Here is a 19,606-nt window from a genome sequence, read left to right on the forward strand (position 1 = left end):
CTTTTCTTTACATCTATTTTTAATCAATTAAGCACACTTTTTGTGTAAGCAGGGAGAAGCCAATACAGTACTCTATTGAACTTTGCGCTCAGCAGCAAACTCACTTATTCTTATCATCTGGCTGTTCTTTTTGTTTTGTTTCTATATATAAAAATAGAACAAGTCCTAAAATGTATCCATCAGTGTCATTGCTCTAGCACAAAAACATTTGCACCTAGCATTAGCATATTTTCAGAGTTGGTGCATCTGCACAGGGCTATATATTTTTAATCGACTAGCCCTTGCTCATATGGATTTTATCTGGAATATTACTACTCTTAAACTGCACATGTTGAACTTTATATGAATGTACATGTTACAGCCCTGTGCAGATCTCTGGTGGTAGGCTACTTTTGAATGTTCTTATAGTGCTGAATGGGAATGTATATCATCTCTGATGAAGTCCTATTTATAATTAAATATTAAAGCCACTTCTCATATTTGATCATAGTACAGTAATCCTCACAACAGCTTTGACAGACTTGTATAATTTAAAAAATCCATTTTGTAGCTGAAAGACTAAGAAAGTAGTGCTTGAGTGAAGTGAAATTTGAAATGGATTTCAGAGCTCTCACTAGTTAGGAATGGAGTTGTGCAATGCTGGACTGCAGATGATTGACTGCAGCTCCCAGCATTCCTTGCCCCTGGCTATGTTGTCTGGGGCTGCTAGGACTTATAGTCTAACATGTAGAGGGCTGCACGTTTTTCTTCTCTGAATTAACTATCGTATTCCAGTTCTTGTTTTGAGTTAAGAAAAAGCTGCACATAAGGATGTAATTTCCCCTGGACTGATTGTAGCAGACATTTGCAAAGAGACATTTAATATCTCATGGATGGCTTGCTGTCTTGCTAATATTTATCTACCATCAAAATGAAACGCCTTGAGAAGTTTTACAGATTTACATGAGTCTTAGGCCCGAAACAGATGGGCATGGGTTCCGGCCGCTTTGGAGTCGTGGCGTTTAGATGATGCTCACCCCCAGAGTGCCTGAAAGCCATTTTTCTGTCTGTAAGATGATGATCCTATTTGTCAAATAATTATTCCACCTCTTTTATTTTTGTTGTTCCCAGTACTACAACTGAGGCTACAGCAAAGGCGGACAAGAGAACAGCTGGTAGACCAAGGAATCATGCCACGTAAGACTACTTTTTTTCTGCAAGTTTTACAGAATATTTGAATTGAATACAGTGCAGACTTCATATTAAACATGAAATAGCTAGTCATACTTAGTACACAATGTATACCCATGAAAAAAAAGTAAAGGGATATTCAGCTGTGTACACATGCAGGCACACAGTTTCTACATGTGAAAAAAATCTTGGGATTATTGTTAATCATATGTTGAACATGGGCCAGCAATATGAAGCTGCAGCAACAGCAAGTACATTTCAATACTACTTATCAGTGAACTAGCACGTCCTAAGTAGTTTACAATGTGTAAGCCACTTGTGCCCAACAAGCTACAAAGTGATGGCAGGCTGAGTGGACCTTGAAGCCCTCCTCTAGGATCAAACTTAGGTTGTGGCTGCAGTACCAGCATTTAACCACTGCACCCCCAGGGCAAAAGCTGCGGCCTCCGCGAGGCCTAAAAAGAACCCATTGCTGGCAAGTTCTTTTTGCGCCATGTGCAGGGCGCTGTTGGCGTGCTTGCGTCCAACGATGACATCCACGTAGCATGGTGCTGTTTGGGCGTGGCGCTGCGCCGCATGGATGTCATCATTGGGTGTTCTGTATGGATGGGCACACACAATCATGGCACCCACGCACCAATAGTAAGGTTTGCCGTGTGCGGATGCCCAGCCCTACAGAACCCTAATTTTGGCCCAAGGCCAGCACAAAGCACCAGTCTGTCCTGGGCCATAATAGTCCCCATGTTTTCTGTGCTGTTCAGTCCTCATCTGTAGTACAGTGAACATTTCCCATCCACCTCCCACCACAGATGATAAAAAATGTGAATGATCACACCCCATATTATTCAGTGATGTGTGCATAGAAGCATCAGCATGTCCATATGTATGTACAGCCATTGAATAACATGGGGCATGGTAATCCAGGAATTATCAAATCTGTGGATTGCCATCCTGCCAATATGAACGGTCCACTGTACTTTGTTCAGTTCTGGGAGCCTCATTTAAAGGATATAGAGAAACTGGAGTGAGTTCAGAGAATGGGCAACAAGGATGATACGGGGTATGAAGAACAAAACATATGAGGAGAGATTGAGGTTGAAGGAGCCGGGCACATTCAACTTGGTGAAGAGAAGACTGAAGGGTGGCATGATTGCACTCTTTAAATACCTCAAGGGCTCCTACAAAAAGGTGCTGAGCTTCTGCCCAGAGGGTAAAACTAATGGTTTTAACATACAGGAGAGTAGATTTCGATTGAACTTTAGAAGAAACGTATTGACAGTGAGAGCAGTTTGGCAATGGAACCAATTTCATAGAGAGGTGATGGAGTCTCCTTCTCTGGATGTCTTCAGAAAGAGGCTGGACCTGCTGGAGATGCTTCAGCTGGAGATCATACACTGAGCAGGGAGTTGGGCTCATTGGCTCATAGGGCCTCTTCCAACTCTGTTTTTATGATTCTGTCTCTACCTTTTAACTTCAGAGAATATTTCTGCCAATTTAAAAAGGAATAAGACAAAAACTGGAAACAAATACCACCATGCTGTTATATCTAGGATTTACTTTATCGAAATGATAGAATTTGCTAATTAAATGAGTACAAAATTGATAATTAAATGAACAATTTCTGCTACAATATACAGTCGTCCCTCTGGATTTGCTGACTTTCCATTCGCAGTTTTGAATTTCTGCAGACGGGAAGCCAGGAGGGACAAAATGGCATGCCCGCCTGTGGCGCATGCACGGGGCCTCATGCAGGATCATGTGGCCATTAAAAACAATGGGGCTCCAATATTTGCAGTTTTTCTGATGGGGGGAGGGGTTCTGGAATGGATCCTCCGCAAATCAGAAGGCACAACTTAGAAGATATTAAAAGTGGGGTCCTTTTATACCAGTGAAGAGATATTGCTTCATAAACAAATTACTGTTTTAAAAGTTTGCTATTTGGTCATAAGTGCATTGTTTCATAAAATAACTTTCAGTTGGCTAAGATTCAAAGATGTTCTTCTTCATGGGAACACTGTATGCTTTTTTTGTCCTGGACAAACATGATGGAGTTATACAGGAGGAAAGTATTGCTGTATTATTAATATATCAGTTTATATGCAATGCCAACTTGTGGTTTGATGTTAAATGAACAAGCATTGCTTTATATTCTGGGTTGCAGGGGCCATGCAAACCATAATTACCAGTTCAGATTTTATGACAAACGAGTTGACAAAAATCAAAAAGTTAATTATTAAAGAGAGAATGTAGGGGGAAGGCAAAAACAGAGTGCTTGAACATTAGTCTTCTATACGTAATGCAAAATGTCTAAACCAATTTATTTTACAGTAGGCCCTCCACATTTGCTGGAGTTAGGGGCACAGGACCCTGTGAAAGTGGAAAAACTGCAAATAAAAAGCCCCCCTTTTAACCTGAGAAAACATCTGTGTAGAATTCTCTTGGTTCTCCAGCACAACGCTATGATCAACATCAGGGGCTGACCAAAGAACCATGCTGGAGGACCTACAAATGCTTAGAGAAGTGTTTTCCTAAGAATCTCTAGGTCCTCCAGCGTGACTCTATGGTCAACTTCCAGCAGAGTTATGCTGGAGGACCTATAGATTCCTAGAGAGAACAAATCATAGCCCTGTTTAAATATTTGAAGGGATGATATATTGAGGAGGGAGCAAGCTTGTTTTCTGCTGCTCCAGAGAACAGGACCTGGAACAGTGGATGCAAGCTCCAGGAAAAGAGATTCCAGCTCAACATTAGGAGGACCTTCCTGACAGTAAGGACTGATCAACAGTGGAACAAACTCCTTCATCGGAGTGTAGTGGAGTCTCTTTCCTTAGAGGTCTTTAAACAGAGGCTGGATGGCCATCTGTCAGGGATGCTTTGGTGGAGAGTTCCTGCATGGCAGAATGGGGTTGGACTGGATGGCCCTTGAGGTCCCTTCCAACTCTACGATTCTATGATTCTATGAATTAAATCTGCAAATAATCAAATCCACAAAAGTCAAAGTCGCAAATGTGGAGGGCCAACTGTACGTTCAAATACACATCTAGTCCCCGGGTTTTCCACTTCTACCACTAGACAGTTAGTCATTTTGCAGTTTGATTATTTCTTATCATGGGCCTTTAAAGCCCATATTTATGATATTAACTGAACTATCTGGAATTCAGTTAATTGGTTGGCTTGCTTTTATTACTGCTAATGAGAGCCCATAATTGGGACAGATGAGGAGAGAATCAAAAAGAAGTCCTATATTGCTAATACAGTGTATTTGAGATGAGCTAGTAGAGACAAACATGAAACAGTATGAAATACCCATCTTTACTAATCTTTTTTACTGTCTTTACTAACATATTCTTATAGATTCATATCACTTTTTTACTTCCCCATTGTAGCTTTGAAGAGCCCTGCTGCATTCCATGAGCAGATAAAGAGCTTAGAGAGAGCTAGGGTAAGAAATACAATTTAAACATGCTTCTTCACTCTTCACCTGTGACTGTTTTTGGAAAGGGCGACATATACATGACTTATGACAGAAAAAAAACAACAACTGAAATGCATTTTAATGTGTGTGACTAAATTTGGGGAAAGGTATCCTTTATGAAAAGTAAGTAAAGCAAGCTATTAAAGCACAAATGACAGATGGTTATCAAACCTTGCTGTCATTTAAACAGTTACTCTCATTTTCTAAAACCACTCTGTTGGATATAAGTTTGCAGTAAATAATGCAAGATGAGATCCATTTCAGAACTGGCCATTCAGAAGTGCCACAGTTACTTCTGATATTAAAATCCAATAAGTGCTTATCTTTGTGATTTAAACATTTGGGTGATCTTCTTAGTTCTCAGTATAGTATCAGTATTTGTAAGTGGAGACCACTGTAATTATTGTGTTATTGTGTGCCTACAGGCCAGGAGAAACAATGAGAACGATAGCATCAAGGTTGTACGCCTAATCTTTATACTGGTAGTTCTGCCCCGGGAGTTGGAGATTAAGATTCAAATGCCAATTAAATGGCCACTTATATCTTTAAACCTTATTTGGGATCCATAAAGGATGACAAAATTATTTCCACTTCCTTTTTGAATCTGCCTGTGTTGAATTGCATACTTGGCACTTGCAGATCCTGGTTACAACATGTTTAAGTCTAACTTGATAAAGGTTGAGTATCCCTTACTTGGATTTTGAATTTTCCCCAATTCTAAACCTAAATTCACTTATGTTTCGTATACACTTTATACACATGGCCTGAAGGAAATGTCGTACATGGGATCTTTAATAATTTTGTGCATGAAATAAAATTTGTGTACATTGAACCATCAAAAAATCTAAAATGTCACTATCTCAGCTACCTATGTGGACAATTTTGGAGTACAGTGGGACCCTCCTTTGTATACCAAAATCCATGGGACCTCAAGTACCACTGTCCCCAATGGCAGCCTGCGGCCATGGCACCATTACAGACAGCCCCTGTTGTCGTCAATGATGCTGTTCTCAATGGCACATGTGGCCACGCCACTATTAGCGACAATGGGGTCCGTCTCTAATGGTGACACAGCCATGTGTGCATGCCACCATTGGGGACAACCAGGGGCTTGCCATCCGTGGATGCTTATAGATAAGGAGGCCCCACTGTATTTCAGATTTTGAAATTCTGGGTAAGGGATACTCAACCTGTATGAACTGCCATCATAAAATAATGTTATTTAATGATGTTTAGGGAGAAAAATTACTTGCATTTCTTGTAGTAAGCATGTTGTTTATACACTTTAGTTTGATCAGTATAGAAAAAGGAACAAGTGTCCTACTGTGAAATGGGATCATCATTAATTTCTTCAAAAACTCAGAACTTATTCAGAAGCATCCTTCTGCTGACTGTCAGTGGCACTTCTTGTTCTTGTATGCCTTCAAGTCATTTCCGACTTTAAGCAACCTCAAGGTGACCACTACACCATTTTGGCTTCTGTCAGTGGTACTTGCTGACTTGAAATAATAAATTACTTGAAATCATAAATTCTTGAACGTGTATAATTGTGCTTCCACATTTTATATTTTATCCACTTTGGTCATTGTTTGAAAGAATCCATTTGAAATATGTCCTTTTTGAAGTTTAAATTTTATGGGATGCATTTTATACTTTGTGTTGGAACCTTTACTCACTAAATGATTTAATAACATATGTAAAACGTAATATTGAAGTACACAGAAACATCTTAGTGCTTCTGTGACAGCTATTCAGGAGGCATTATCATGAAGGAAAAAAATGATTCTCATTTTGCAGACTGAAATATTTTGAGTGAATTACCAGTAGCTATAGTGTGTATAATTGTACCTGTTTTTCCCCACAGACTGAAAACTTTCTGAAGCACAAGATACGGAGTAGACCTGATCGATCAGAGTTGGTCAGAATGCACATTCTTGAAGGTGAGGATGCTGATGTCCTGTTTTCTGCTTTAAATTTTTAGACTGTAAACAGAGGAGGTAAATACTTTAATCCAGGACAGTGAACTTCCTTTAAAAAAAAAAAAAGAAATTATATGTTGCTAAAATTTATCTTACCCTAATTACATGTAGGTGTTCATCCCCTCCAGTAGGAAAATTATTATTGACTGCCCATGACCATAAAAGTACACCAATTTCTTGATTCCTTGTCTCAAATTCGTATGGATCTTGGGCCTCTGTAGAGACATGGTCAGAATATTTTAGAACTGAATCGAGTTTGGGTGGCTCTACCCTTACCCGCAGTGCATATGGCTAGGGGTGCCTCACTAGCTTTCATTCAGTACTTATTAGTCCACTGTATGAACAACACTGAGAGTAATGATCTCTTTGTCTTACTTAGGGATTTGAGTGCCAAATATTATTTCTTTTAGGGGCTAGACAGACTTCTCCCGAAGGGTGGCCTGCAGCCACCAATTTTTACCATGCATGTAGGCCGCACCAACCAAATGGCATGGCCCCCCGCAAGGAATAAAAAGAATCTGCTTCCAGCGGGTTCTTTCTGGGATGCGCCCTGGTTGCCATTGGCGCCCTTGCGTGCAATGATGATGGGGCACGCCGCTCCGCTGCGCTACACGTACATCATCATGGTGGCCACCGTGTGGACAGGGGTGAGCCATGATGGCACCTGGAGAGAGTGGTAGGGCTCGGGAGCATGCGGTCACTCTGCTCTCCAGTCTGTACCGGGCCTAAGTCTTCTTTCATCATCTGTTATTTTGACTTGTCTTTATCTTCAGCAACCTTTCTCTTCGCCGTTGCCTGTTTTACACTGGTTCCTGTTACCCCAATTTTCATTGAGTTTCATCCCTTGTGACAGTTTCAGCTTAATGGAGATATGCCTTGTAAGATCATGTTCAAGGTCTTGTACTTCCTGTAGGAAGAAAATAGCACCTTGAAACACAATTCAAAAGTGTCTTTTTTTACAGTAATATAATTTTTATTACCCATAAATGCAACAGTCCTACACATATTTTATTTATATATCTGAAATGCACATACACAAACAATAACAAAACTATAATCACTACTGAACAACAAAAACAAGCGATTGAAAGAACAGATCTCTGAGCCATATAAAACTTGGGATAGGATTCTAGCAACAAAGACCTCAAGGGCAGCAGGAACATATTGACCACCCTTATTGAAATAGAAAGAACAAAGCGCCTTGATACTTCTCTGGACATTCATTATTGCAGTCTTTTGGTGAAGATTGACGTCGTATATTCATTAAAATATTTTGTTCGTGTATCGTGTGTATTTTCATTCGCCTCACAGATAGCATCCTATCAATAGTGCCTCTCTCTTGGACACACAGGTCTCTTGTGCCATGTGTGCCCTCTGCCTTAACTTTGAGCTCTCATGATGTCTGCCTCTTGCTTTCACTTGCCTCACCTTCACCTGAAAAACTGTCTCATGGTTGCTAAGGGGCATGTATCTGCTGCACCAGGATGAAATGTATGGAGAAATGCATTAAAAAAAGGGAAAACTGACTTTTTTCTATGTCTGAGGTTGGAGGAAAGTGTAACAGAGGAAGATGCTTAGTATCGCTTTTGCAGGGGATTTTCTTAATCTTTAACAGTGCTCACGCACATGTGCGCGCACACGCACAGAAGCTTGCCCTTCTTTTTCACATTTGCTGTACTTGTAGGGTAACTTTTCTTGTGTCTTCCTATTTTTCTTCTGTCCAATTATTGTTCCCCCCCTTCATGGGCGCAATATGCCATGTGGGAGGCGAAGTATATTTTGGAGTCACTAGCAATAAAGAGCCCGCGCTAAATCTGATTGATGCTCTCTGTCTACTACACATTTTTAACGGCTGCTTTGGATCATATTTTGATCATGTTCCATGTTGAGCAGAAAGCCTGAAGAAAAACCCAGTGATGAGATTTTAGGTTGCGTTGGAATCTCAATAAGCTCTTTCGATCTCTAACTGAAAATCAGAAGCAGAGGCCAACAACTCACATGAATTCACCCGAGAATTCAATTAACTCAGCTCCAGGTTTCAAATCTCTAAGGCCTAGGATTTGTAGCTTAGCACATCAAGTGAGAAATTCAAACTGAGAAATCTGAGCTGACAAAAGACTATGAGAGGCATTCATAACTTCTCATGGGCAGTAATTTGATCATGTAATCCTTCTGTGTTTAATTCATTATTTTTATATATGCTACCAACATGCCCATCGTATCTTGAATACCTATTACAGAGGTTTAATAGATTTCCTGATTAGTTTATTAAGTTGTACTTTGTAACACTAAACATCTGGCCAGTATTAGCCTAATTTTTCAGATTCTTTGCAGTAGGAGGTATAGGAAAGGTTGGTGGAATAAAGGCATTTTTTCTCATTCTTCTATTCTATCCAAGCAGTGCATCTCTAAGCTCTGATCGAGGAACAGCTTCAAAAGTGAAAGCAAGCTTAAGCTTTAGCCTTTTCACAGAAAAAACTTTAAAAATGGAAGCAAGCTTTGACTTGAGCTTCTTTGGCTAAAGCAAAGCAAACTAAACTAAAGTTCAAGACAAAGCAAAACAAAATTCAGTCCAAGCAACAGATGCCTAATTAAGGATCGCCCTAATTAGGCATCTGTTGCTTGGACTGAATTGAGGATCCGATAGAGCACATCATAGCATGGTGGTCTGATCAACCTTGCCTCTAATCAACAGCTTCCCACCTGTGAAATATCAGTTTGGATAAATCTCACTTCAGAGTGTCCTCTGCCCATTACAGGAGAAAGGAACATTGGCGCGTACCATGAGACAGTCATTCTCTGTAGTGAACAGAGGACATCCTGGCTCTCCCAGCTGCACCATAGTATTGCCTTTCTCTGAGAGGAATGGTCCCCAGTACTTCTATACCAGTTATTTACCACCTTAAAATTCTGTTATTCTAATTGCTACACCATTATTTTCTTAACGGAATGGAAGATAATTATTCCTCCTCATCTTGTTACAAGACTGGAGAAACATGGGGTTGTCAGGCAAGTGAGAGGGACAACCCACTAAAGGATGTCTTCTGTTTACTAGAGAGAATGTCCGTAATGTAAGTGGTGGTGTTTCTTTTTAAAACATACCCTTCTTTCCACTCCCAGAAACATTTGCAGAACCCTCTCTACAGGCAACTCAGATGAAACTGAAGAGAGCACGCTTGGCAGATGATCTCAATGAGAAGATTGCTCAGAGGCCTGGCCCTATGGAACTTGTGGAAAAAAACATCCTGCCTGTGGACTCCAGTGTTAAAGAAGCAATTATAGGCAAGTAGAAAAGTTTGGACATGGGTCTTTTGCAGAAAAGAGAGGTAAAAGGAAACACTGGTTTTAAAGAAACTTCCAAACAGCACATTTTGAGGAATAAAAGTCCTTTTGTGATTTGTTGAATAAGAATCAGATGATTTCCCTCAATGCAGTAGTTTGATTGCTGAAAAGTCCTGTTTTGCCAGCTCTGAAATAGCTTTATTTTGCATAGGAATATGTAACTCATCACCCATGTTGGTGCATCCATTGCTTTTTCTGTCAGCTTCTCCTTTCTGCTTGTCTTCTTTCCTGGTTCCCCCTCTCACATTTTATTAATTTTAATAAAATAAATACACTTTATTATTTTATTTTGCCAGTTCTAGTAAAATAGGAATCATAAGCTTTATTACAAAATATATTAATTTAAAATTTTAAGGGCAGCCCTCAATATCTTCCAAAACCCTCAGTGCCTCCCCTAATATTACCAGAGTTGCATACTCCAGCTATTAATAGAAATAGGAGGAGGATTTCTTATTCTTTTCTCTCTTCTTAGCGGTTGGCCAGGAAAACTATCCTCAAGCTTTGGATGATTTCTCATTTGATGAGGACAGCAGTGATGCTTTATCTCCAGACCAGCCCGCTAGTCAAGAATCCCAGGGCTCAGCAGCATCTCCTGGTGAGCCCAAAGCAAGAGAAGCAACATCTCCAGTCACCCCAGTCTCCTCTGCCAACCAGGTATAGTGTCAGCATCTCTATCATAATCTTACCTGTTGCCATATTATGATGTTAACAAAGGGTGCATTTGCACTGTAGAAATAATGCAGTTTGACAGTACTTTAACTGCCATGCCTTCATCCTACAGAATCCTGGGATTTGTAGTTTTGTGAGGCATCAGCACTCTTTTTGCAGAGAAGGTGAAACATCTTGTAAAACTACAATTCCCAGGATAGCACTACAGCACTTAAAGTGGTGTCAAGCTGCGTTATTTCTACAACGCAAATGCAGTCCAGGTCTTTTTCTGAGGATATATTTTAACTTGATTTGCATTTTAATATCCCCAAAGATTTGGAGATTAGAAATATTTAACAATTTCATGGAGTTCTGTCTCTTTATCCCCATTTCTTATGAGCAGACATCAATTAGATTTCAGAGCCTACTCTGAGTATTAGGAGCTCTTTTCTGATATTCTTCCATATAAGCTCCAACACATATGGTAACTAAATGTTCTCTATGCCAAGGAAAAAACAAATTCTTATGTGTATTTTTTATGAAACCTGCCAATGTATGGTTTCTTTTTTATGATTAACCGTCACTGGTTTCCTTAAAGATAAATGATAGGTAAAAACAGATAAAATACACATCTACTTTTGCTAGGTATGCGAAGACTGACAGAGACCTATTAGGGGCCTTGAAGCACTATCTTCCTGATTTTTAGCATTCCTATTCTTCCCTTCCTCACCTTTCTGAGATTTTCTCAAAAGTTATTTTTTATTTATTTTTGCTAAAAAAATTAGAATCTAAGAATGCTGAATTGTGTGCCCAGTATCAGATTGTCATTTTGTATAATAACCGATTCACAGGTAATTCTGTAGTATGTCAGATCAGTTGATATCTGTTGGAAAATGGATGGTAGTTTCCCATTTTGGTTTTTGTTGTTGTTGTTTATTATCAGTATCCAATATTAACATCATCAGTGCCTGAATTTCTGAAGCCCTTCACAGATCAGCACACTCCATGCTCTACAACTGCTGTTCCTCTTACCACAAATACTACATCTGCACCAAAACACTGCAGCGGTCCAACACTAATAAAGGTAGGAGAGAGCAAAAGCATTTAGTGTATTTGTTTTAATTGTACTATTTTCCCAGCTAAATAGAAAATCTCAAACAGAAGCATTCAGCAGAATAACGATGTTTGGGGGGGGAGGGGAGAAACAGCAAGGACATCTCTTTCCCTGTCTTTTTAAGAGATATGTTTTAATCATTGTTTAATTCTACAGATAGTTTAATTACATTTTCAAAATAACTTTTAAATGTTTGTATTTGTTTGTTTTCTCTAGTATTGGATTTATGTTTTGTAAGTCTTGTGTTCCAGCTCTGGGGAAAAGGCAAGATATAAATATCATCATCATCACCATCAATATTGTTATTGTTGATTAATAATAAATTTTATCAATTTTAATTGCTACCAAAGCCATCATAGAACAGGACAAAGTGTGGTTATGTTTGGTTTGGCTCATATCTTAATTCTAAACTTTTGCCATAGTCCACTTCTATATCTTAAACATAGAAGAATTTATGAAGGAAAATAACTAGCAATGCCTAAAAGAGAACCTAACTTTCACCAAACAATAACTTTAAAGTTATGCAGAAGGTCGCATTGATTTGGACTGAAAACCTTGCTTTGAATAGTGTATCGTCACATTGGCATGTGTGCAGTGATGTAAGCGGGAGGATAAAAGGTACTGTGTGACATCTTTGGCATCTTTCTAAAACAAATGTCTTGTACCTTATTGTCTTTGTATATACTGTATTGTTTAGAACACATATCAGCAAGGTTTAGTATGCTGCTAAGTAGATTAGCTATGCATAAAGAGTTAGCATGGTTAGTTTCAGTTGCAAGTGAAAGGTTTCAGTCACTTCCTTTTGTAAACAAAAGCGGAGGAAGGAAAGGTGCATCTTTATATCCTGTGAATCCAACATTTCTTTGGTAGTATTAAGTTAATTAGACTGTAATAAAAGTAGCTAGAGATTGCAGTTCCAAATTTACTTAATATGGAATAGGACTATTGAAAACAGTGAGATTTATTTCTGAGTAAACATGTTCACAATTGCCCTGCAAAAGACAATCTGTTTCTTTTAGGCAGGTCACAAGAATTTAATATTGTTTGCATCTGAAACCATTGAGCCACAATCAAAATCAAAACAATGAAAAAGGCATTAAAACAGGACATTTTGTGTGTGGGGGGGGGTCTAGCCAGGGCATATGGAGGCGTTAAAACACTAATATAAGCAAAATACTTTTTTCCTCTTTGATCAAGTTCAGTTGGGTATTACTTTGATTCAAACAACTGGGCCATTCGTTAATTTGGACAGCTTTGGATCCAAATGATGTTTTACTTTTCTGTCTTCCAATAGCAACCCCATCCCAAGAATCCAAATGACAAGCCTCGGAACAAGAAGTGCAAAGAACCAAAGCCCAGAGTGAAGAAGCTAAAGTATCATCAGTACATCCCACCTGATCAGAAAGGTGAGAAGAATGAGCCACAGATGGACTCCAACTATGCTCGCTTGTTACAACAACAACAGCTTTTTTTGCAACTGCAGATTCTGAGCCAACAGCAGCAACACTACAACTACCAGACGATACTTCCCGCACCTCTCAAGTATGTGAAGCTTTGACAATTCTTGTTTCTTTTTGCAAGCGGGAGGGAGAGGGTTGAGGAAGAAATATCAACTGCTGTGCCTACTTCGGTATTTTAGGATTTACAGTGTGCTTTGGGAGAGGCTATCACAAACATTTCAGAAGAAAGGAAGTTGAGGAAGACATGCAACATCATGCTTCTTAGTCATGAAGACTGGAAACAAAAGAAGCCCAGTACAGCAGATACTGCCACACCATTAATATTTTTAATACATACTGAACACTTTTTTGCCTGACAGATACGAGATAAAACCCAGCAATGCAGAAACAGAATCTGGCAAAGGGACTCTTGTATAAGTGTTGTGTCTCAGTACCACCACTACCCACAGAACAACACATTATTAAAAACCTTACATAACTCAGGTGCAGGTGGGGTGGCAGGATCACAAGGTGCACATGATGAGAAATACCACAATTCTGTCTTTACGTACACAGTTAGGAATGGCTCCAGATTCTTCATCTTGTAGTCCAAACAGAGAGAGGAACAAACTAGATGTGGACATGAACTGTACAGGTACAGTTAATTTGCACTTTCTATTAAGCAAATTGTTCTAACAGTGGAAGGGGTAATCTGACCATTTGCCTAATACCAGAGAAAATTTTCCTCTTCAAAACTGCTGTTACCTTTCCAAGGGAGGCTTCTGTTGCTGCCAGTGACAACCTCTCTTGAAATACAGGTAGAAGGTTGGGAGAAACAATGATAGGACAAGAGGAAGAATTAAACTCCCTGCCTCTTGTTGCAAAGACCATTCAAGGCTTCCTTGTGGCTGCTTATACAGAACACACACAAAAATGCATATTAATTGCAATTCACTCTTATGGTCACTTCTAGTTTGGCTCAGAGAATATCTCCTAAGAATCTTAGGCTGGTATGAACATTACTGAAAAAGCAGTTATTTGCAAACCCCTATAAGATTAGATTGATAGTCCTTAGCTTTAGAGGCAAAGCATTATACATTTTTGCTTAGTTTATACTGTTGCTCATGTAAAGCTTCTGTCATATAAGCACACATGTCCAAAGTCCTGAGCATGCTCTTGGTTTATAACCCTGGTGTGCAGGCATTTTATAAATCTTAATCATGCTTCTTTCAGTCTTAAAAGGTAGGCAGGTGCCTTTTATTGCTTTTCTGAGAAGTTGTCTACACCAATTTTTTTCCAGGAAGGTCAAAGCCACTTCAGAAATAAATTTACAGAGTACGATGTAAGCTCACTGAATCCACATTGGAGTTTAGCCAGAGCAGTTCAGTTGTTGGATCTAGTGTGCAAAATGTTTACAAATCATTACTTTATTTCAGTAAGAGTTCCTTCCAGCATTTTGAATAACAGTGTCAAGCTGTCTTTTTTATATGCACTAAACAATTTATCAAAACAGAAATTCAAACACAAGAGTTTGGATGTTTTTAGATTCTCCTATTAAAATCTGCCTCCTGTGGAATTTGCAAAATACTGTATAGCTCCAGAAACAATTGTGAAAGAGTCTGTCAATCTATATATTAAAACAGAACTTGTATAAGCTAGTTTGAATTTAATTTCTTTTTTTCATTGAAGGCCTGTGAGTGACAAACAGTGTAACACTGGGAATACACAACTAAATACTTTGAACAATAACACGTCTTTAGTGGGAAGCGGCAAACCAAGACAAAACACTAATGTTTCCAACAGAAAACCAGGACCTCTCCCTCCTAGCTTGGATGACTTAAAGGTAAATACTAACTGCTGCATTCACACTGAATAACTAAAATGTCTTGACCTGAAAATAGTGCTTTTCAGGAACATGAACTATTTCCTAACTCACCTATCTAACATTGATCAGGTTTTATTCAGTGATATGTTCACAATTCTCATTGACTGGTACTTCTTTGCTGTTTTCTCTCTGATTGTGGTATCCCAGCCAGTCAAGCAGCATAGACCTAAACCTAATAGTCCTAACAAGATTAGACTCGTGGAATCAATGGAACACTCATAAATATTGACTTACCAGTTCTGAGCTGGTAAGTGTTTCACTCCATCCATAGCATCCACCTCTACAAAAGATGGGTGAGATAACCTTTTTGCAATCTGTGAAAATTGCTTCCCACTTCAGCTCAACCCTAAGGTGGTTTTTCTACACAGAAACATTAAGAAAAATTGGAAAGTAGCAAATTTTCCATAAAGCATTGTCACTTTACATTATTGTGAGTTTTTTGTGATGATTTTCAAGAAGCTGATTATTCATCGAGAAAATGTTCCTCACCAAGTATAGGAGCTTAATCATGGCTAAATAACCAGGGAGTAAAGGGCAGTGTTTTGCAACTCAAGTAACTATGTGAAGGTGAAGGCTTTCATGGCCGGCATCCATAGTTTTTTTGTGGGTTTTTCGGGCTATGTGACCATGTTCTAGAAGAGTTTATTCCTGACGTTTCGCCAGCATCGATGTAGCTACGTTGTGTTCCTCAAGTCATTTTTTACTTAGGGTAAGGAAAAACCTGCTACAGGATGTTTTATTTAACAAACTTTGTTCAGATAGGGTTTATCATTGCCTTTATCTGAGGCTGAGAAAGTATAACTCAGTAGCTTTCCATGGTTGAGCAGGTATTTGAACCATGGTCTCCTAGAGTCCTAGTTCAGCAATGAAACCACTATGCCATGCTACATCTACTCATTAAAGGGCTTTTGGTTTATCTTCTTCCTGCCTCCAGAGCTAGATATTAAATGAGGAAATCAGTTGGTATAGCTTGTTTGAAGTTACTGTTTTCTTTACAATAGAAGGAATTATTAATTAATTGGTTGGTTGGCTGGTTGATTTCTGGTGTTCAGGAAGGAAGAATAGCAACAATCATGAAAGAACAGTGAATGAAGTATTCTATACCAACCAACGCATCTCCTCCATGCATATTCTGCTCATCCTGTGTAACACAGCAGGAACTCGTTAAGAAACAAATTACAGTCACCCCTCCGTTCTTACAGACTTGAGATCTGCGGTCTTGAATATTCACGGAGAGGCGATCTCCGTTAAATTCAATGGGGCGCCCCCCTCTGCAGCGCTTGCATTCACAGGCGCATGCACCGTTGAAGCCTATGGAGCTTGAATATCAACAAGTCTCCATTTTTGCGGGCAGGTCTGGAACGGATCCTCCGCAAAAACGGAGGGCTGACTGTAACTTATAAATGGTGAGCATCATACATTGAAGTAGCTGGAAGTCACTCCAAATAAAACTTTTTCTGTGGGTGCCATGAGTTGATGTGGATCTTACAATGCACTCTGAGTCAGTGATTTCCTCCATTATCTGCAGTGAAGGTGAATTAATGAATACACACCTGTGGGTTATGTTACTGTTTGGTTAACCACAACCTGAGACATTGTTTCCTTGATACAACTTCTGGTTGTGATTTGTACCACTTTCCTATTTGTAAAAGCAAATTCCCCACAGGGCAATAACTGGAGAAGAGCTAGAGTACCTAGGTCATCCCTCTGTTTAGCCGTGAATCTTTTTCTAGAGTAGGTGTGATGAGGAATGGAGTAAGAAGATGCCATTATTCTTATCATTGTCATCATTATCACCATCAACAACAACAACAATTTGCTGTCATTGGGCTCACTTTATTCTTGCAATTAGAGTGTTTGCATTTGCATTTCTGACTTTAAGTGGATTCCTTTGAAATGCAGCGATGGCCTGTGAATGTTACCTGTGCAAATGTGAATCAATTCTTCATATTTTAATTGGCAGTTATATGTAAATAAGTAAATATGGTTTTTGTTGGGTCATGTCCTTCATGTCCAACGTGCATAATTTCTACTAGTTTACACTGACTGAACTCTCTTACACTCGAGGTGGTTTCTTGGCTTCTGGAGATTTACTGTGATGTTTGAACAATTAAACCAAAGCTTTCTCCCAATATTGGAGAAACCTCAGTGTCTTTTTGGAGAAAAGGTCAGAAATCAGTCAGTCAGTTAATCAATCAGGTAATTACAATGTCTGGATACTTAAAAGCCTATTTTCCACTAATTCTTTTTTATATAAATCTCAGGTAGCTGAGCTGAAAATAGAACTAAAGCTAAGAGGATTGCCAGTGTCTGGAACAAAAATGGATCTTATTGAACGGTTGAAACCTTATCAAGACCCGAACAACAATTCTGTCAGCACAAATAACACAGTGGTGACTTTATCCACTAGTGATATTAGTAATCCGGGGGAAGTAGCTACAGTATTCCCTGTTACTGCATTAAATAAGTCAGAAGTTAGTTCCATTCCCACACTTCCTTCAGAAACAGTATCTGTTGCAACTGAAGGTAAATCAACACCCATGGAGTGCATCAGCTCCCCTTTGACCATTTCCCCGTCTCCTTCAGAGCAGTCTTGTCTTGGCACCGATGACACCAACATGGCAGACTCTTTGACCGAAATTTTGACCATAATGTCCTCATCCCAGTTGCCAAGTAACTCACCTGTTGAGCTGACCACAAATGAAGACAGTCATAGTGGTGGAAGCATGGCAGCTATGGAGCCAGATGCAGCTGAACAGGACCGTAAACTTCAAGAAAAGGAAAAACAAATTGAAGAACTCAAAAGAAAACTGGAACAAGAGCAAAAACTTGTGGAAGTACTAAAACTGCAGCTTGAAGTGGAAAAGCGGGGTCATCAAGAGCAACCCCAAGCTGACACAACTGTGATTTTGAACCAGAAATTTATCAGCCCTGCTGTCAAAGAAGAAGGCACTTTAGTACATTGCTCTGATGCAAGACAATCCACATCTGAAATCAACCAGTCTATAGGACAGATAGTACCAATGGATGAGCAGAACCTAGTTGCCAAAAAACCTATCGTTATCAAGCAGGAAGTACCCTTGGCGAAAGCTGAACCACAAAACGTTGTATCTCAGTTCTGTGTAAGTTCTCAGAGAAAGCCACAAACTGCTGTTGTTGCCCAGCCTCAGGCTTTACTTACTGCACAAGGAACAGCACAGCTGCTACTCCCTCTCTCATTCCAGGGTCCAAATTCGACCACTTCAGTGCAGCTACCTGTGGGCAATATTCCAGTACAGGTAGGAAAACTTTCTCAACTCTCTGTTATTTTAATTGACCGGTTGTACCGTGAGTCACTTCTCCAGTGACTGTGTAATGGTTGATGGCAATGTATTTCTTTTAATTTTCAGCAACTGTTAAATACTAAGATAATTTCTTCATTGTGATGGAGAAATAATGTTTTGTTAAAATTTGATTTCAGAGATTTTGCCTTCCAGCAATGAAGGGAACCAACATTGCAGCTTAATACTTACTTGACAATTATACAAACAAGGGTCCAAAACACACTGCAGGAATAATCCAGTTTGAGCAGCTTTATCTGCCCTGGCTCAGTGCTAGGGAATCATGGGAATTGTAGTTTATTGTGGCACCAGAGCTCTCAAACAGAGAGAGCTAAATGTCTCACAAAACTACAGTTACAAGGTGGTGCATCCTAATTCCAAGGAGCCACTGTGTCTGTCTGTGTGTGTATATACAGGCAGGAAGAATAAATGCATACATATGTTTGCACCCTGCAGTTGAACTGATTTCCTGAATGTATCAAGTGGAACAAGACTTAGAATCTCTTGCTCAAGTAAAAAGCCTTAAATGCTATTTTCTTAAAAACATCTGAATGCAGCGTAGTGCCCATAGAGATGATGTGTGATGGTCTTTTTGGATCTTGTGTAAAGTGGATGCAAAGCTATGTAAAGTCTTTGTAGCAATGCAAGATGATGCTTTCTGCTTCAGCGTAGGTTGCTGCACCAGCAGTGATTCATGGAACTGGATAAACAATTAGACTCTTCCTTTATTTCTTTTAAGCAAGATTCTTGCAAGCACTCTGTCACAAAATGTACCATTGAAGAACTTCAGATATACATAGAATGTATACTAATGTTGGGTAGATTTGTAACTGATTGACAGACTGCACCAAAAGAGTGTTCACCAATAGTCTGTCTTTCTCTTGGAAAGGAGTGACTGGTGAAATGCCTCAATAGGGCCTTCAGCATCTTTTGAAATAACTTATATGATAGAATAGAGGACGTTCACATCACATCTGCAGATGTCACCAAATTGGGAAGTGGCACTAACTTTCCAGAAGATCTTAATAAGTTGGAGACCTGTGGAGAAACCAACCAAATGAATTTTGTCAAATACAATTGTAAGTTTATTAGGCAAGAAATATAAAAAGAACAAAGATTGGATGTGGAATATCTGATGTGAAAGCAGTATATTTGAAAAATATCTAGAGGTCTTAGTAGATCACAAGCAATGAATCACAAACGCAAGTCATCAATGTGATGTGATGACCAATGA

The 19,606-nt window shown here is 39.3% G+C and overlaps 1 protein-coding gene across 2 annotated transcripts in view; it reads left to right on the forward strand.

Annotated features, from left to right (window-relative positions):
* The window catches only part of MRTFB (myocardin related transcription factor B), a 68,192-nt gene that overhangs the window by 39,208 nt on the left and 9,378 nt on the right, over nt 1-19,606 (forward strand). For both annotated transcript variants that reach the window (XM_042437808.1, XM_042437809.1), the window contains 9 exons: nt 1,111-1,176; nt 4,557-4,612; nt 6,510-6,585; nt 9,745-9,906; nt 10,439-10,620; nt 11,558-11,698; nt 13,023-13,270; nt 14,857-15,010; nt 17,317-18,330. In XM_042437808.1, the coding sequence (XP_042293742.1) occupies nt 1,111-1,176; nt 4,557-4,612; nt 6,510-6,585; nt 9,745-9,906; nt 10,439-10,620; nt 11,558-11,698; nt 13,023-13,270; nt 14,857-15,010; nt 17,317-18,330 (2,099 nt within the window). The remainder of the gene's footprint in view (nt 1-1,110; nt 1,177-4,556; nt 4,613-6,509; nt 6,586-9,744; nt 9,907-10,438; nt 10,621-11,557; nt 11,699-13,022; nt 13,271-14,856; nt 15,011-17,316; nt 18,331-19,606) is intronic.

The sequence above is a fragment of the Sceloporus undulatus genome, chromosome 8 (assembly GCF_019175285.1).
Source record: "Sceloporus undulatus isolate JIND9_A2432 ecotype Alabama chromosome 8, SceUnd_v1.1, whole genome shotgun sequence".
Lineage (NCBI taxonomy): Eukaryota > Metazoa > Chordata > Lepidosauria > Squamata > Phrynosomatidae > Sceloporus > Sceloporus undulatus.